Source organism: Leguminivora glycinivorella, chromosome 14 (assembly GCF_023078275.1).
Source record: "Leguminivora glycinivorella isolate SPB_JAAS2020 chromosome 14, LegGlyc_1.1, whole genome shotgun sequence".
In the NCBI taxonomy this organism is placed as follows: Eukaryota; Metazoa; Arthropoda; class Insecta; order Lepidoptera; family Tortricidae; genus Leguminivora; species Leguminivora glycinivorella.
This window is the reverse complement of record NC_062984.1, coordinates 221495-238201: the sequence shown is the minus strand read 5'-3', so window position 1 is coordinate 238201 and position 16707 is coordinate 221495. Positions and strand designations below refer to the sequence as shown.

Genomic DNA, 16707 nt, shown 5'->3' with positions numbered 1-16707 from the left:
CAATTTTCTCTGTCGTACTAATTGAAGTGAAAGAGAAAGATGCGCGTCATTTCGCAGTAGGCCCAAAGCCTCAAAGCTGTACTATGATAACATTGACCACTCTCCAGATTCGCGGCCTACGTCACTATTACCTAACAACTTTCTATGACACGCTTTACCATCTCAAGCCGCTAGTCGTTTGTTTGTTATCTAAACATCCACTCGTCTGTAACTGGTCATTCCAAATTCAAATAACGAACGTTCAATAAAATTGTTTTACAAAGAATATCGTTAAAATTTAAAATAGGACCGTTAAAAAAAACAATTTTGATTTCAAGAATCGAACGATGTGGTTCTTTCTGTTACTAGTGTTGTGCTTAGTGTATTCTCTATGGCGTTTGCGGTACTTCGCGTCGAATGGTGTGAAGACTTTGGTACCGGTCCCGTTTTTGGGGAATCTGACGGCGGTTACTTTTGGACGAGAGAACTTTGTGGAGGTCATTGAAGCTGGTTATAATAAGTTCAAAGATCAGAGGTATGTCGTTGCTAGGATAGGAGGTATGCTAGGATGTTTGTAATTGGATGACTTTTACATTATATGTCGAGTCCACAGCAATAATCATTTTATATTATCCTCCTTGCGTTATTCCGGCAATATAATAGGGAGCCTGGGGTCCGCGTTGACAGCTATGTTAACTGTATTGTGTTATTTATGTTTTTAGAAATTCTCTTTTGTTTCGCTGTTTTGTTATAATTTGCATTTTTAATACAATTAAGAGTTTAGTTCTGTTTTAGTTTTAATTATTTTTGATCACATTGTTAACTACAACTGAGTGAAGAGCAGTACCTCTTATCACAGGTTAATATTTACTTAAAAAGAGGTACTTTTCAGCATTTATTGTAAAAGGTAAACTGTTGATTGAATAAATAATTTTTAATTTTTAATGTCTCACTTTTATTTGATTGTTGGTGTTATAAACGATTTTGTTACATTTAAAACAATAAAAAATGCACGTTGAACTTTCGTGAGACATTTTCAAATAATTACTGTAGATTCAGTAATTATTTGAATAAAAAAATGATTTGAATTCTCAATATTTTGCGAATATAATTCACTCACGCGTCTGATCTGACCAAATATTTATTAGCTACATACATTGTTGAATCGAGTTGGTTCTTGTCAGATATTTCGGCATCTACCAGTACCACGTCCCGACCCTGGTGCCCCGCGACCCCGAGCTGATCCGCCGCATCATGGTGGCAGACTTCCACGCCTTCAGCGACCGCGGGGTCCACATCGACCAGGCCTGCGACCCGCTCTTCGGCAGGAACCTCATCATGCTAAGGGGTATGGTGCAGGACAATTGTGCCCGTATTTCGCTCGCCAAAGTTAAAAAAAAAAAACAAATACCTGAGTCCTTTCCAGTTAATAGCTCCCTAAAATAATTGAGACATTTTGTAAAAAATTATAAAAATTTAGTCGATTTTTTACCAAAACGCACTGAAAAATACGAGTAGAGTATTGAGTCTATCAGTATTACCAAAACGAGGATTGCTTACGGGACCTCTTGACAGACTATACTTGTTGTTCACAGGTTCACGATGGCGCACAATGCGAGCGGCGCTAACTCCAGCCTTCTCTGCGTCGCGCTGTCGCAGCATGGCGCCTCTCATGGCAATCTGCGCGAAGAACGTGCAGATATATCTGAGTGAGCGAGTGCGAGAAGGCATACAGCTAGATGTTGACGAGGTACAGTTAGTCACAAGATGGTGTACAATTCATATATCTTCTTTTGGCGTATATTTTCTTTTCAATTGTCTTTTCTAATTTTCCCTTAAGCAGCACCAGAGTGTGCCAAAAGATTCATCATTTCACGTCGACTATTTGTTGCCGACAAAATGTTTACGAAACAATTCCTTGAACTTGCAGATCTCAACAGCATACGTGAACGACGTGATCGCGTCTTGCGCGTTCGGGTTCGCGACGGACTCTCTCCAAGACCCTCACAACTGCATTTTCCGGCTGGCAAAGAGGGCTGTTGTCCAGGACACCACGCAGATCATGAAGTTCTTCGGCTATGAGAACATGAAGACACTCATGCAGGTAAAGAATTCAAATCTACGGACTGGAATATGTCCTTCTGAAAGACTTAGTGGCGTAAACTAGTAGTGGAGTGTAGTTTTGCAATCAAAAATTGTGGGTAAAACCTAACTATCGTTTAAATTTTATCAGTCGCTTTTCCTAGAGTCACAAAGAGAGTGTCACAATAATAAATAAATGTTTATTGCAGTTGCTGAATGTGAAGATAATAAAGTCCAGCGACGCGGAGCAGTTCGGTGAGCTGTTCAAGAGTGCGCTGCGCGCGCGCCGCGCCGGCGCCGCGCCCCGGCCCGACTTCATACAGACCCTAGTGGATGCTGCTGGTAAGCAACTTTTGTTATTGCAATTTATTTAAACTTTATTGCACAGTAAAAATATACTCGTACATTTACAAAAAGTGGACTTAATGCTACATGGCATTTTCTACTAATCAACTTTTAGGCCAAACAAAGACCAATAGACTCATTCATCAATTTAGCTGCGAATCAGCTATTTACTCGTAGTTATTTTGACATTATTATTAACAATGGAGCTTTCTTTCTAAGTGTGCTCAGTATTTTTATTTTTATTTATTTATTTCCCATATAGGTATGCAAGATACACTTATGTCCGTCAGTTTTTCCCAATGTGCATAATAGTGGATAATACTTGAATAAAAGCGCAAAAATTTAGATCCAACTACGTCCAAGATACTATTTGTTTTTTTTTCCTCTCACACCGAGAGTATAAAGAGGTCAGCCTATCTAAGTACTTTAATGGTATAAGACTTTAAAGGTATCCATTTTTTTAAATACCAAAGCAGCTTATCTTAGCATCACAAAAACCAACAACTTATGTTAACAATCCAAAACCATTCAATTCAAAATAACTTAGTAACATATTCAGACTCACTTTTAATTTCAGGCAAGGCAACAACAGGTGCAGAAAGTAAGTAACACATTTAATTTTGCCTTCCTTCAGCAAGTGTTGACTTTGATTGACGGAGAAATTCAATTATTACTTGTTGTGAGACATTGTGGCGGCACCATTAATCCCTCTTTTGAGGGATTGTGAGGTAGACGGGTCCTTTCTTCTGACGGTTATTGTACTTGGTTTGAGGTAAATTGAGTGGCAAAATCGGTATTTCGCTGGTTCACTTTATACCGGAACTTTGTAGGTACTACTTAGGAAAGGATTTAAACATCATAATTGTAACTAAATGTCGTCTTTGAAATTGACTTGGTTCATGATCAGAATTTGGTTTGTATTTTTTTTTTATTAGAAAATACACTGGTAAAAATACCACATCAAGTTCACGCGCTTTATCTACATATTTAAAAAGGTAAAATAATGTTAATTAATCGTGTTCGACCTTTAAATATGGTACCGTAGAAAAGTCAGGACCGGTTTAAGTCACAACAATAAATCAAACTCTTATATCCAAACACACGGCATTTTTTTTTTATGTATGTTCATTTTTGTTTTTCATGAGAATATTATAGCTTATCGCTCGTTATGTCGTCACCCTACCCAACACACACCACCCATATCACTGTCCTTAGTAATTAATTACAGCATAACAGTAACTATGAAGTAAAACTGTTTCTAAATATTTATAGCATGGTTACATTGGCTATGAAAACTTTCCAGATTTCTCCGACGATGACCTGGTGGCGCAGGCCGTGCTGTTCTACATCGCGGGATACGACACCACGGCTAATCTCCTCAACTACTTCCTCCTAGAAATGGCAGCCAACCCTACTATACAGGTACATATTATTCTTATTCTCAACTTTACGACTATATCAGGCATGATATTATCAACATCTCATTTGATTGTAACAACGTCGTTTATCACAAGTAGGTACGTTTTCTTTGAACTCCTTAATTGCTGTGAGTGGCACTGAAACTAGATCAGTTTCATGTTATCTGGGGTAGGCAGGAGCATTTTAGGAATGCTTTTAGGAATTTGTGGAGTTTTGTCTAGCGCGTAGTGACCCTGACTGCTAAGCCGCGGTCCCGGGTTCGAATCCCGGTAAGGGCATTTATTCGTGTGATGAACACAAATATTTGTATATTGATTTAAACTAACACGATCTTCACTCATATTATTAAATTAAAACGGGACTTAATCGCGTAAAACTTACGTTTTATATTTAACCCGACGTTTCGGACATGACATTACGTCCGTGGTCACGGGTAGACTGGCTGGGAGTTGTATCAACATCTTCTAGCTGTACGAGTTTTTCGAACTACCCGCACTTGATTGTCATCAGTCACTTTTACGCTAGGGTTGCCACTCTGCCTACATACAACACTCACGACATCCGATGGTATGAGACGGGAAGTTTTCTCACGTTTACACTTGCCAATCACTGGATTCCACGAAGATGAAATCCCTTGCCCTTCATTTTGATTGAAATTACGATGTTTCCTGATTTCAATCGCTTCACGTACTTTCCTGCTATAGTAAAGACGTTCAGTTGAAAGGACTTTGGGATTATGCAGTTCAATCCAGTGGTTCGGTCCTGACTCTAGCAAATGCTCGGCAACCGCAGACTTATTTATTTGTCGTTTTTTGACCGCCGCGATATGTTCTTTGACCCTTTCCGCTATGGTGCGTTTGGTTTCTCCAATATAAGAACTACCACAGCTACAGTCAATCTTATAAACGCCTGGCGTCTGATATGGAATAACATCCTTTGCTGACCTTAGTTGCCCCGCCACCTTCGACAACGGCATGTACACAGTCTGTATCGAATACTTCTTTAGTATGGTACCAACCTTGTCTGTCACTCCCTTGACATAGGGCATAAATGCCGGTCGTCTTGCAACATTCGGATGCTTCTTCGCAGGCTTTCGTCTCGGTTGCCGACAATCCACCCTGTACCCATTCTTTCTAAGAACCTCCTGAATGTGTGACATCTCACTCTCTAAAAATTCAGGGTCACAAAGGTCATGTGCTCTGTTCTTTAGGGAATTAACGACGGACAGTAGGTGACGAGGGTGGTGGTGAGACTGAGCATTGAGGTATCTATCTGTGTGAGTAGGCTTCCTGTAGACATAGCGGAAAGGGTCAAAGAACATATCGCGGCGGTCAAAAAACGACAAATAAATAAGTCTGCGGTTGCCGAGCATTTGCTAGAGTCAGGACCGAACCACTGGATTGAACTGCATAATCCCAAAGTCCTTTCAACTGAACGTCTTTACTATAGCAGGAAAGTACGTGAAGCGATTGAAATCAGGAAACATCGTAATTTCAATCAAAATGAAGGGCAAGGGATTTCATCTTCGTGGAATCCAGTGATTGGCAAGTGTAAACGTGAGAAAACTTCCCGTCTCATACCATCGGATGTCGTGAGTGTTGTATGTAGGCAGAGTGGCAACCCTAGCGTAAAAGTGACTGATGACAATCAAGTGCGGGTAGTTCGAAAAACTCGTACAGCTAGAAGATGTTGATACAACTCCCAGCCAGTCTACCCGTGACCACGGACGTAATGTCATGTCCGAAACGTCGGGTTAAATATAAAACGTAAGTTTTACGCGATTAAGTCCCGTTTTAATTTAATAATACAAATATTTGTTCCGAGTCATGGATGTTTTCTATCATCATCATCATCATTTCAGCCATTAATCGCCCACTGCTGAGCATAGGCCTCCCTTCGTGTACGCCACTTATCCCGGTCCTGGACTAATCTCATCCAGAAGTGCCCCGCAGTTTTTCGAATGTCGTCCACCCAACGAGCCAACGGATGCCAGGCGCTTCTTACATCCGATAGCGGCCACCATTCGGTCAACATTTTGGTCCACCTGCCATCACTCTGCCTGGCAACATGCCCCGCCCTTTGAGTTTGGATGGATGGTTTGATGTTTTCTATGTATATATGTATGTATTTATCTATGTAAGTAAGTATATCGTCGTCTAGCACCCATAGTACAAGCTTTGCTTAGTTTGAGGCTAGGTTGATCTATGTAAGGTCTCCCCCAATATTCATTTATTTATGTATATTGTAGGTATTATATGTATGTGTATCAATGTAACAAATTCCACGACGTGCTTAAAAATAAGTGTATTATATTTGATTGAATCATCTGTGCACACAGGAAAAGCTGCAGAGTGAACTGGACCAGCTACCAGGGTCACACGAGGACAAGGAGGCTTACGACAGTGTCCAGGGGCTGGAGTACTTGGAGATGTGTGTCTGTGGTGAGTTTGACTAAACAAATACGTATATATTAGGATGTAAATATGATAATATTCATAAATATGTGTTTTAAAGTTCTGCGTTATTTTCGACTGGATATTTGAAGAGATCTCTGTATGCCATCTCACCACATTAACTACAAGCTAATAACCACGGTAACTGTTGCATTTTCCAGAGGTTCTGAGGTTGTGGCCGCTGGTCGGGGCGGCGGACCGGCGCTCGGTGGCGCGCTATGACTTTGGTCCGAACCAGACCGGTGGAGACACACACTACGTTGTAAGTTCCCGCTGAGAACGTTCACTAACACTCAAATCTGTCTTAAATAAGTAATTGAGCACTAACTTGGCAGATAAGATACTACTATTCGGACACAGTCGTGAAATGTATGGGCTTAATGCATGGAGCCCTATACATTCTGTGACTCTTCTCTTTCCGCACATCAGACTCTATAAATACGTAACAAAAAAAAGATGGTGACATTACCACAGCCTTGTGCAGCTTGGCTGTAGCTTGGCAAGACGGTGCAGAATTTAACATAAGTATCATACACTTATGTCAAATGTTAGGACCATTTTATGACACAGGTTTTCTACAATAGCGTTGTACGGTTGACTTTTATAACACAAATCTCATCTCGTGTCTTATAGCTTGCATAAGCACACAGCGCCACTATTCCTCATGGTTGTCTATTGTTTGCCCGACAGTCATTTAACATAATATTCATATGCCCGAATCTAACTTGCCTGAATTTCATTTGCCCGAATGATTTGTTTACCATAAAAATTGTATGACATACTGGTTGTTAATCCGAACATTACCTTCCATAATCATACAATGCCATACTATTTGTTAGCCATATTATTAAGTGCAATAATATGGTTTAATATAATATTCAAACGCCATAAGCAATTATTGCCATATTAATTGTTGCCCATATTATTACCTAACCTACTTTATGACAGCAGTTTCATTTTCCAGGGGGTCACAGTTCTAACCTAACCTAACCTACTTTTCAAGCAGTTTCATTTTCCAGGGGGTCACAGTTCTAACCTAACCTAACCTACTTTCTGATAGCAGTTTCATTTTCCAGGGGGTCGCAGTTCGAACCTAACCTAACCTACTTTTCAAGCAGTTTAATTTTCCAGGGGGTCACAGTTCTAACCTAACCTAACCTACTTTCTGATAGCAGTTTCATTTTCCAGGAGATCACAGTTCTAACCTAACCTACTTTCTGATAGCAGTTTTATTTTCCAGGGGGTCACAGTTCTAACCTAACCTAACCTAACCTACTTTCTGATAGCAGATTCATTCTCTAGTACTTCTAGTAGTGTCGTCTCTGTGATAATTACGCATTTCGATGATTCTGCCAAATCACATTATGGAAATTGACTTTTCTGGTCGCTAATTTGGATGACAAATGATGGTATGGAATGTGGTAGTTACTGATTTCGATGATTCTGATAAATGACATTATGGAAAATGACTTTATGGGAAACAAAGTTTCTGGCACTTGATTAATATAGTAAACAATGATTATGGCATAAGATGTTATGAGAAACAATATTATGATTGTTGAATAGGGTGGCAAATAAAATTATGGCAAATGAAATTCTGGTAAATGGGGGTATCCCATTCCGCATGATAGCGCTTCATAAAATAGAATTATCGCGCTTTAAAGCCGATAAAACCCAAAATCGCACTCATTATCTCCGCTTACAGTTATTTATTATAACGGCGTCTAAAAGAAACGTTAACTTTTAATGATGATTTTAGACTTGTGGGTTGTGGGCTATGAACTTTACCACACTCTTTCTTACGATAGGTGTCGTAGAACTTGTAGAAGTCGACTGTGGTATATTGGTTCAATTTTCGAATGGCGATGAGCTAGTAACCTGTCACTGCAATATCACGATTTTGTTTTTCTTTTAACCCCTTAATTGCTAAGAGTAGCACTGAAACTTGGGTAAGTAATTTCATGTCCTGATCCCCTTTTGGGATTGCGTACTTTACCTCCTTCTTATCGGAATACATCAGGTGTAAGTTTATATAACGTACAGTGAGCTGCAAAAGTACATGGCGTATTTATCAAAGAATTCATTTATTATTTCCCCATGCAATAGGCGAGACGACTAAAAAAACTAATTAGTGCGTCAGTTATTAGATTATCAAAGAATTTTAGACACGTTTTTTTTATTTTTTCTCGTAAACGAAAAATGACGTCACGCCTAGGTACAATTTTTACTTAGAAGTGGCGTCACAAGCCCCCACTCTTTGATGCTCTATATCTTTGTATTTTTTTATTAATTAGAAAAAGCGAAAAATATGTGTTCAGTATTTTTGGACGATCTAACTGACGGACTAAACAGAATGCCATTTTTTTTTATGTAGTCGTCATCCCTATTGTACGGTGGTATGTATTTCAGGCAGGGGCGGGCGTGCACGTGTGGCTGCCAGTGTACTCGCTGCACCGCGACGAGCGCTACTGGGCCGAGCCGCAGCGCTGCGACCCGGGGAGGTTCTCCGCCGCCAACAAGCAGCACATTCTGCCCTACACTTACATGCCTTTCGGGACCGGGCCTAGGCACTGCATCGGTGAGTCATGTACATGTTTACCTTTGCTTATTTAAGGTTCACCAACAGATAGAACACTACAACAATTACAAATTAGAGCTAAAAAATCCGTCTATCCAATTACAGGGGAACACACCATGCGATAATACTTACTTCAATATATGTACTATACATCTAAGACCTAAAAAACCGGCCAAGAGCGTGTCGGGCCACGCTCAGTGTAGGGTTCCGTAGTTTTCCGTATTTTTCTCAAAAACTACTGAACCTATCAAGTTCAAAACAATTTTCCTAGAAAGTCTTTATAAAGTTCTACTTTTGTGATTTTTTTCATATTTTTTAAACATATGGTTCAAAAGTTAGAGGGGGGGGACGCACTTTTTTTTCCTTTAGGAGCGATTATTTCCGAAAATATTAGTATAATCAAAAAACGATCTTAGTAAACCCTTATTCATTTTTCAATACCTATCCAACAATATATCACACGTTAGGGTTGGAATGAAAAAAAAAATCAGCCCCCACTTTACATGTAGGGGGGCTACCCTAATAAAACATTTTTTTCCATTTTTTATTTTTGCACTTTGTTGGCGTGATTGATATACATATTGTTACCAAATTTCAGCTTTCTAGTGCTTACAGTTACTGAGATTATCCGCGGACGGACGGACGGACGGACGGACAGACAGACATGGCGAAACTATAAGGGTTCCTAGTTGACTACGGAACCCTAAAAACTATTGGATAGGGAGCTTATGGTTTGGAGCTTACTTAGCTTGGCATTAGAGATGGGCCGAATATTCGGTAAATATTCGGTATTCGGCATATTCGGCAAGTTTTTCAATGTTCGTATTCGGCCGAATAATTCGGTTGCGTTGCCGAATATTTACCGAATAAACAAAGTAAATAACTAATGAGGATCTCACGTATTCCGTTGGATAATAAGCTCCTTTTTAGGGTTCCGTAGTCAACTAGGAAGTAGGAACCCTTATAGTTTCGCCATGTCTGTCTGTCTGTCTGTCCGTCCGTCCGTCCGTCCGTCCGCGGATAATCTCAGTAACCGTTAGCACTAGAAAGCTGAAATTTGGCACAAATATAAATATCAATCATGCCGATAAAGTGCAAAAATAAAAGCAGGAAAAAGATGTTTTATTAGGGTGGGCCCCTACATGTAAAGTGGTGACTGATATTTTTTTTTTCATTCCAACCCCAACGTGTGATATATTGTTGGATAGGTATTTAAAAAGGAATAAGGGTTTACTAAAATCGTTTTTTAGGGTTCCGTAGTCAACTAGGAACCCTTATAGTTTCGCCATGTCTGTCTGTCCGTCCGTCCGTCCGCGGATAATCTCAGTAACCGTTGGCACTAGAAAGCTGAAATTTGGTACCAATATGTATAGAAATCACGCCAACAAAGTGCAAAAATAAAAAATGGAAAAAAATGTTTTATTAGGGTACCCCCCCTACATGTAAAGTGGGGGCTGATATTTTTTTTCATTCCAACCCCAACATGTGATATATTGTTGGATAGGTATTTAAAAATGAATAAGGGTTTACTAAGATCGTTTTTTGATAATACTAATATTTTCGGAAATAATCGCTCCTAAAGGAAAAAAAGTGTGTCCCCCCCCCTCTAACTTTTGAACCATATGTTTAAAAAATATGAAAAAAATCACAAAAGTATAACTTTATAAAGACTTTCTAGGAAAATTGTTTTGAACTTGATAGGTCCAGTAGTTTTTGAGAAAAATACGGAAAACTACGGAACCCTACACTGAGCGTGGCCCGACACGCTCTTGGCCGGTTTTGATAATATTAATATTTTCGGAAATAATCGCTCCTAAAGGAAAAAAAAGTGTGTCCCCCCCCCTCTAACTTTTGAACCATATATTTAAAAAATATGAAAAAAATCACAAAAGTAGAATTTTATAAAGACTTTCTAGGAATTTTTTTTTTGAACTTGATAGGTTCACTAGTTTTTGAGAAAATTGCAGAAAACTACGGAACCCTACACTGAGCGTGGCCCGACACGCTCTTGGACGGTTTTTTAGTAGCTTTCTAAGGAACTATTGAAAAGAGATAATTAATTCCATATCGTAAATACAATTATTTTGTTTTGTAAAAATGTTAAAAAACCGTAGTTTAAAAGTTGAGAAGAGTTCAGAGTTGTTTTAACTTACTTTTAGTTATCCACTAAATCATAATTCATAAGAACATAGTTCTGTTGTAGTAACATAATTATGTAACTGTCGCAGTAAGATGGATAAAGCCGTTATATAGTTATAACCCTAGGGATATAATTATATGTCGTAACATAGTTAAACGAAAGCGATTAATTGCTATCTTACTAGGAATATAACTATAATACGTTACTAGTTTAGTGATATAATTATATGACTGGATTCAGTTTAGTGAAATGATTGTAGGCAGGAGTGCGGCCGTGCGGCGGAGGTATAGTTATAACCCTAGGGATATAATTATATGCCGTAACATAACGATATCACAGAAAAAGCGGCGAAAATTCAATAAATAATTATGCACGAAAACTCAACCGTGACGTGAACGACAACTGATGCCGAACGACTGCCTTGTGGTAGCGGGTAAGCCCCCGCCCCCGTCTCCACTGCACCCCCGCACTACACTGCTACAATTATACTACTGAACTTAATCCAGTAATATAACTATATTACTTAACTAGAGACGGATTATAATTATATCCCTAGACTAAGTTTAATCCAGTGATATAATTATATAACTAGGGTTATAACTATACCTCCGCCGCACCGCCGTAATCCTGGCTACAATAATTTCACTAAACTGAATCCAGTCATATAATTATATCACTAAACTAGTAACGTATTATAGTTATATTCCTAGTAAGATAGCAATTAATCGCTTTCGTTTAACTATGTTACGACATATAATTATATCCCTAGGGTTATAACTATATAACGGCTTTATCTATCTTACTGCGACATAACCATTATATCAATCATTTAATAGTTTTAACTTAACATCCGCTTTAAAAATATGGCGTAACCGAATATTCGGCCGAATGTTCGGTTCGGTAAAAGCTGAACCGAATGTTCGGCCGAATATTCGTATTCGGCAAAGTCCATATTCGGTCCATCTCTACTTGGCATATATGTAGCTAGCGTTTTTATACAAGAATCTCTTAAAACTAATTTTGTTATTATGTATAAAAAAATACGTCGATGGAAAAACAAACATGCAGCTTGTCTGATGGTATGTAGTCTCCGCCTCGAGGACGCCTGCAACTTCCGATGTGTGACATGTGCGTTGTTGTACCCAAGTGCGTTTCACATTATCTGATCCGATATCGGATGTCGGAAGGATTTCAATGGAAAAAATCCAAGATAGCGCCTGTAATGTATGGGATATCGGTCCTACATCCTATGTCGGATCGGATAATGTGAAAACGCACTAAGAGTCCGCAACCAAATTGAGCTATCTTTCCATAATATAATTACCTATCTCTTTTGATCTTATGGTTAAGGCAGACCCAAACCCATTGTATGCAATTTGCACCGAGGCGTGAAGTGCTCCTATTTAATTTAGATAACAAAAGGCAAGAATGTTTGCCCTTTGTTAAGTTTCTAGTACCTACTATCGGGACCCCGTGTTTGAAATAGACTATGGAGTGTACGTATCTAAAGATATTCATACCAGTGATTTACCAAGTTACTGAAACAACTAACTAGAGTCGCATCTTAAGAGCGCTATGACAAAAAAAGGCGATATATTGTAAAATGTACAATATTTATCGGCAAAATTGTACACTTTACTCATACTAAAAGACAGTAAAAGTACTTGTTTCAGTTAGAAAATCTAATTAACTGTCGGTTCATTAAAAAACATATGGAAGAAAAAGCTTTTTCAATTAGTAATGATTTTTTTTCTGATGCTCGTTTAGGAAAAACCGCGCGAAGCACAGATTTCGGAGCTCTTATTATGTACAATTTGATAAGCTCACTCTCATAAATGCGGTAAATTTAAATTCCTAATATCTTGTACTTTAGGCCCATTAAACAATATTTATCATTTAATCCTTTGAAATTGAGAAATTGAAAGTAAAACGAACTCAATTTTGTCTTGAAAATACATCGAAACAAGTGATCATTTCTCCGAAAATCTACATGTTATCGAAGTTATTTTAGTATATAAATAATCTGCACAATCGGCTTAAATTTCTGTTATCCAGTTGTCGTTATAATATTTTATAATGATTTTTTGCCAATTTTTTGAAAACTAGCCTTCCTGTCGCTATTTTACCGGCGACGGACGCCTGCGATTTCAGTGCCGCGTCGGAGCTCGTGGAGGTCAGACGTATGTCGCTTCGCTCTCCGAGTTTTCATCGCGAACGTCGAGAATATTTATCGTTGTGTGGGTCGGACGCCTTGTTTATACACGGGCTATCCTCGCATTGTGTGTGTGTAAACAGCGACCAACGAATTTGATCCTAGATCCGTAAATATTTGCTTTTGTAATATTTTGTTATGTTTGAATGTTATGTATTACAACGTTATGATGATAAATATGTGAAAATTACAATACGGTCAAGATGATAAGACACATTAAGATGGTACTCGGGATCTGATGATGGAGCCAGAAGATGGTCACCAGTACCAGTGAACCATGTAAGTAAACGACTTCGTGTTTAGGCTCGTTGGGTTCGTCTCAACAAGACCTTCGACAAGAGGTGGTACTCAGGGTCTGATGATGGACCCAGATGGTGGTTACCAGTACCAATGAACCATATGACTAAACCACATCGTCTTTAGGCTCATTGGGATCGTCTCAATAAGACCTTTGACAAGAGGTGGTACTCAGGGTCTGATGATGGAGCCAGATGGTGGTTACCAGTACCAATGAACCATATGACTAAACCACATCGTCTTTAGGCTCATTGGGATCGTCTCAATAAGACCTTTGACAAGAGGTGGTACTGAGGGTCTGATGTTGGAGCCAGATGGTGGTCACCGGTACCAATAAACCCATGTAACTGAACCACTTCGTTTTTTTATGTTATTCAAATATGCGAGTTGATTTTTGGTGACCATAATCTCTCTCCATCATCAGACCCTGAGTAACACCTCTTGTCAAAGATCTTGTCGAGACACCCAATGAGCCTAAACACGAAGTGGTTTAGTCATATGGTTCATTGGTACTGGTGACCACCATCTGTCTCCATCATCAGACCCTGAGTACCACTTCTTGTCAAAGGTCTTGTTGAGACGATTTCAATGAGCCTACACACGAAGTGATTTAGTTCCATGGTTCATCGGTACTGGTGACCACCATCTGGCTCCATCATCAGACCCTGAGTACCAGCTCTTGTCAAAGGTCTTATTGAGACGATCCCATTGAGCCTAAACACGAAGTGTTTTAGTCATATGGTTCATTGGTACTGGTGATCACCATCTGGCTCCATCATCAGACCCTGAGTACCACCTCTTGTCAAAGGTCTTGTTGAGCCGAACCCAATGAGCCCAAATACGAAGTGGTTTAGTCATATGGTTCATTGGTACTGGTGACCACCATCTGGCTCCATCATCAGACCCTGAGTACCACCTCTTGTCAAAGGTCTTGTTGAGACGAACCCAATGAGCCCAAATACGAAGTGGTTTAGTCATATGGTTCATTGGTACTGGTGACCACCATCTGGCTCCATCATCAGACCCTAAGTACCACCTCTTGTCAAAGGTCTTGTTGAGATGAACCCAACGAGCCTAAACACGAAGTGGTTTAGTTACATGGTTCATTGGTACAGGTGACCACCATCTGGCTCCATCATCAGACCCTGAGTACCACCTTGAAGTAATTAGAATTATATTTGACTTATTTTATCATCATAATTAATATATACTTTACTCTAATACTTATCATATAACAAAAGCAAACATTTGGGATGGGATCTACTTAAATATGATCACAGTTTATAATTATTACTTTAAATTTTTAAATAAATTTTAACGTAATTAATATTATTTTGCGCTATATTCTAGTCTTTTCGTACAAAATAATGTTTATTAGAAATCAAAAGTTTATATCGAGATAGTAGATTGTGGTTGTTATCAAAATTCCATAGGAAGGATCAAGATTGTTTTGTCCATTATTGTAGTGCGAGCGAGTGATAAGACGTGCTAGAAAGGGTCGGCATATTGGGCTCGCGCGGCGGGTAAAATACCTAATTTCGCCCGACGCCGAAATGTTATAACGCTCTTAATCAAAATCGCACAGAAGTAGGCCACAGAGTCGACAGAGTTAGTTCCAAACACGTAGAGCTCTCTATTAAGTTTATTGTAAATGTGTCTCCATCTTAGAATTACATTAAGACTATGACTCCGTAAAATTGTAGATCTGATAAAGTTTACACAAGTAAAAGTGTATTTGCAACCTTCGTTCCAAGTCAGCAAAAACAAAGAGATATAAAAACAAAAGAATAGACCATTTTTGGTGCAGTTGAATGAAGCTATACGAAGCGACGCTCGATGACATCTCGGCAACACTCATCAACATCATCCTCCTCGCGTTATCCCGGCATTCGCCACGGCTCGCGGGAGCCTGGGGTCCGATTCCACATCATGGCAACACTAACAGCTATGAATCATTAACTTTGCACGAGTACCTAGGTAATTGGAAGCAATAACATCGACTGTTTCAGGCTGCACACGTCAATGCTGCCACAGTCAGAATGTTACCTTTAGTTTAGACGTTTGCGTACACAAGCGGGAAACCTCAGAGTTGCAAGTTAAATATTTACTCGTAACATTACAAATTCATCGTAACGCGCATGCCCACGCAGTATACAAAAGTACGTTCCATAATCTGGCACGTGTCATATGTTTCTGATAAAATTTCGTATTCTCGTGTTTCATTTTAGTCTGAATAGTCTGAATCGTTATGATCAGATTCAGACCTGGACTCAGACCTAAGGCTCAGTTCATCTACATTATTTTAATAAGTTTGCACATTGTTACTCGTGAATCCTCAAAACTCAAAAGGTTTATACACTTTGAGATTTCGATGCCTATAAGATTCTTCTAGTTTTCCACTTCTTAACATGTAAAGAAAAATTAAATATTGGAAAAGAATCATCTAATAAAGCGTCATAAGTGTCACATATGCTTCTAATAAAGCGTCCCCTATTTGACCGGTGTGTTCCAACAGCTTGGACGCTCAAATTATGCCTACAACATTTTCTCTTTCATTTAGAAATAAGTACTATTCCTACAAATTGTATATAAACTGTTGTACACAATAAAGTGATTACTACTACTACTACTACTATGTTGTAATACCAGTTCAGTAGTAAAGTTATATTATCCAGCGTTTTTTGACTAATCTGGTGTTCCAGGGTCCCGTTTCGCGACGACAGCGGCCAAGGTGTTCCTGGCCCAGTTCCTCCGACACTACACCGTCAGCGGCGGCGGCTCGAGGCAACTCCACCCCCGCGCCTTCATCCTGCGCCCCAAGCACGGCTTCACACTCACTGTCACCCCGAGAAACAATCATATATCCGCGTAAACTTTATGATGGTCATTGTTTTCTATGTACCTAACCTTAATTATAACAACCAAAAGGCGAAATAAATGAACCTTTCGTTGAACAACGGGTAGGAAGAGGCCTACAGCCCCTACAGCTATGACATGATATAAAATATAAGAAAAAGTATTTACTTCGTAGTCTTTATTGAATTCTTGTATTCATATGTCTAAATCTTGAGAATATCTACTATACCTAATACATACTTAAAATAAAAAGTAAGAATGAGCACAGACTTAAACTATGAAGTAATAGCATTAAAAGCAGCTAGCGGGGCATGAAGAAGAAGTTGAGCAGTGAAGCAATCTCCGT

General features: G+C 39.1%; 1 protein-coding gene across 2 annotated transcripts; it reads left to right on the top strand.

The window, feature by feature from the left end:
- Window positions 1-203: 203 nt before the first annotated feature.
- Window positions 204-16434, top strand: LOC125233395 (cytochrome P450 9e2-like). 2 transcript variants are annotated; one of them, XM_048139392.1, is made up of 11 exons: window positions 204-514; window positions 1164-1327; window positions 1575-1729; window positions 1910-2083; window positions 2271-2403; window positions 2984-3007; window positions 3710-3828; window positions 6164-6266; window positions 6440-6540; window positions 8688-8856; window positions 16208-16434. In XM_048139392.1, exons 1-11 carry the CDS (start codon window positions 327-329, stop codon window positions 16375-16377), a joined length of 1500 nt encoding a protein of 499 aa, XP_047995349.1. In that variant the 5' UTR covers window positions 204-326; the 3' UTR covers window positions 16378-16434. The 2 variants fall into 2 exon arrangements, with proteins under 2 accessions (XP_047995349.1, XP_047995350.1); XM_048139393.1 differs by lacking the exon at window positions 2984-3007.
- Window positions 16435-16707: the final 273 nt, after the last annotated feature.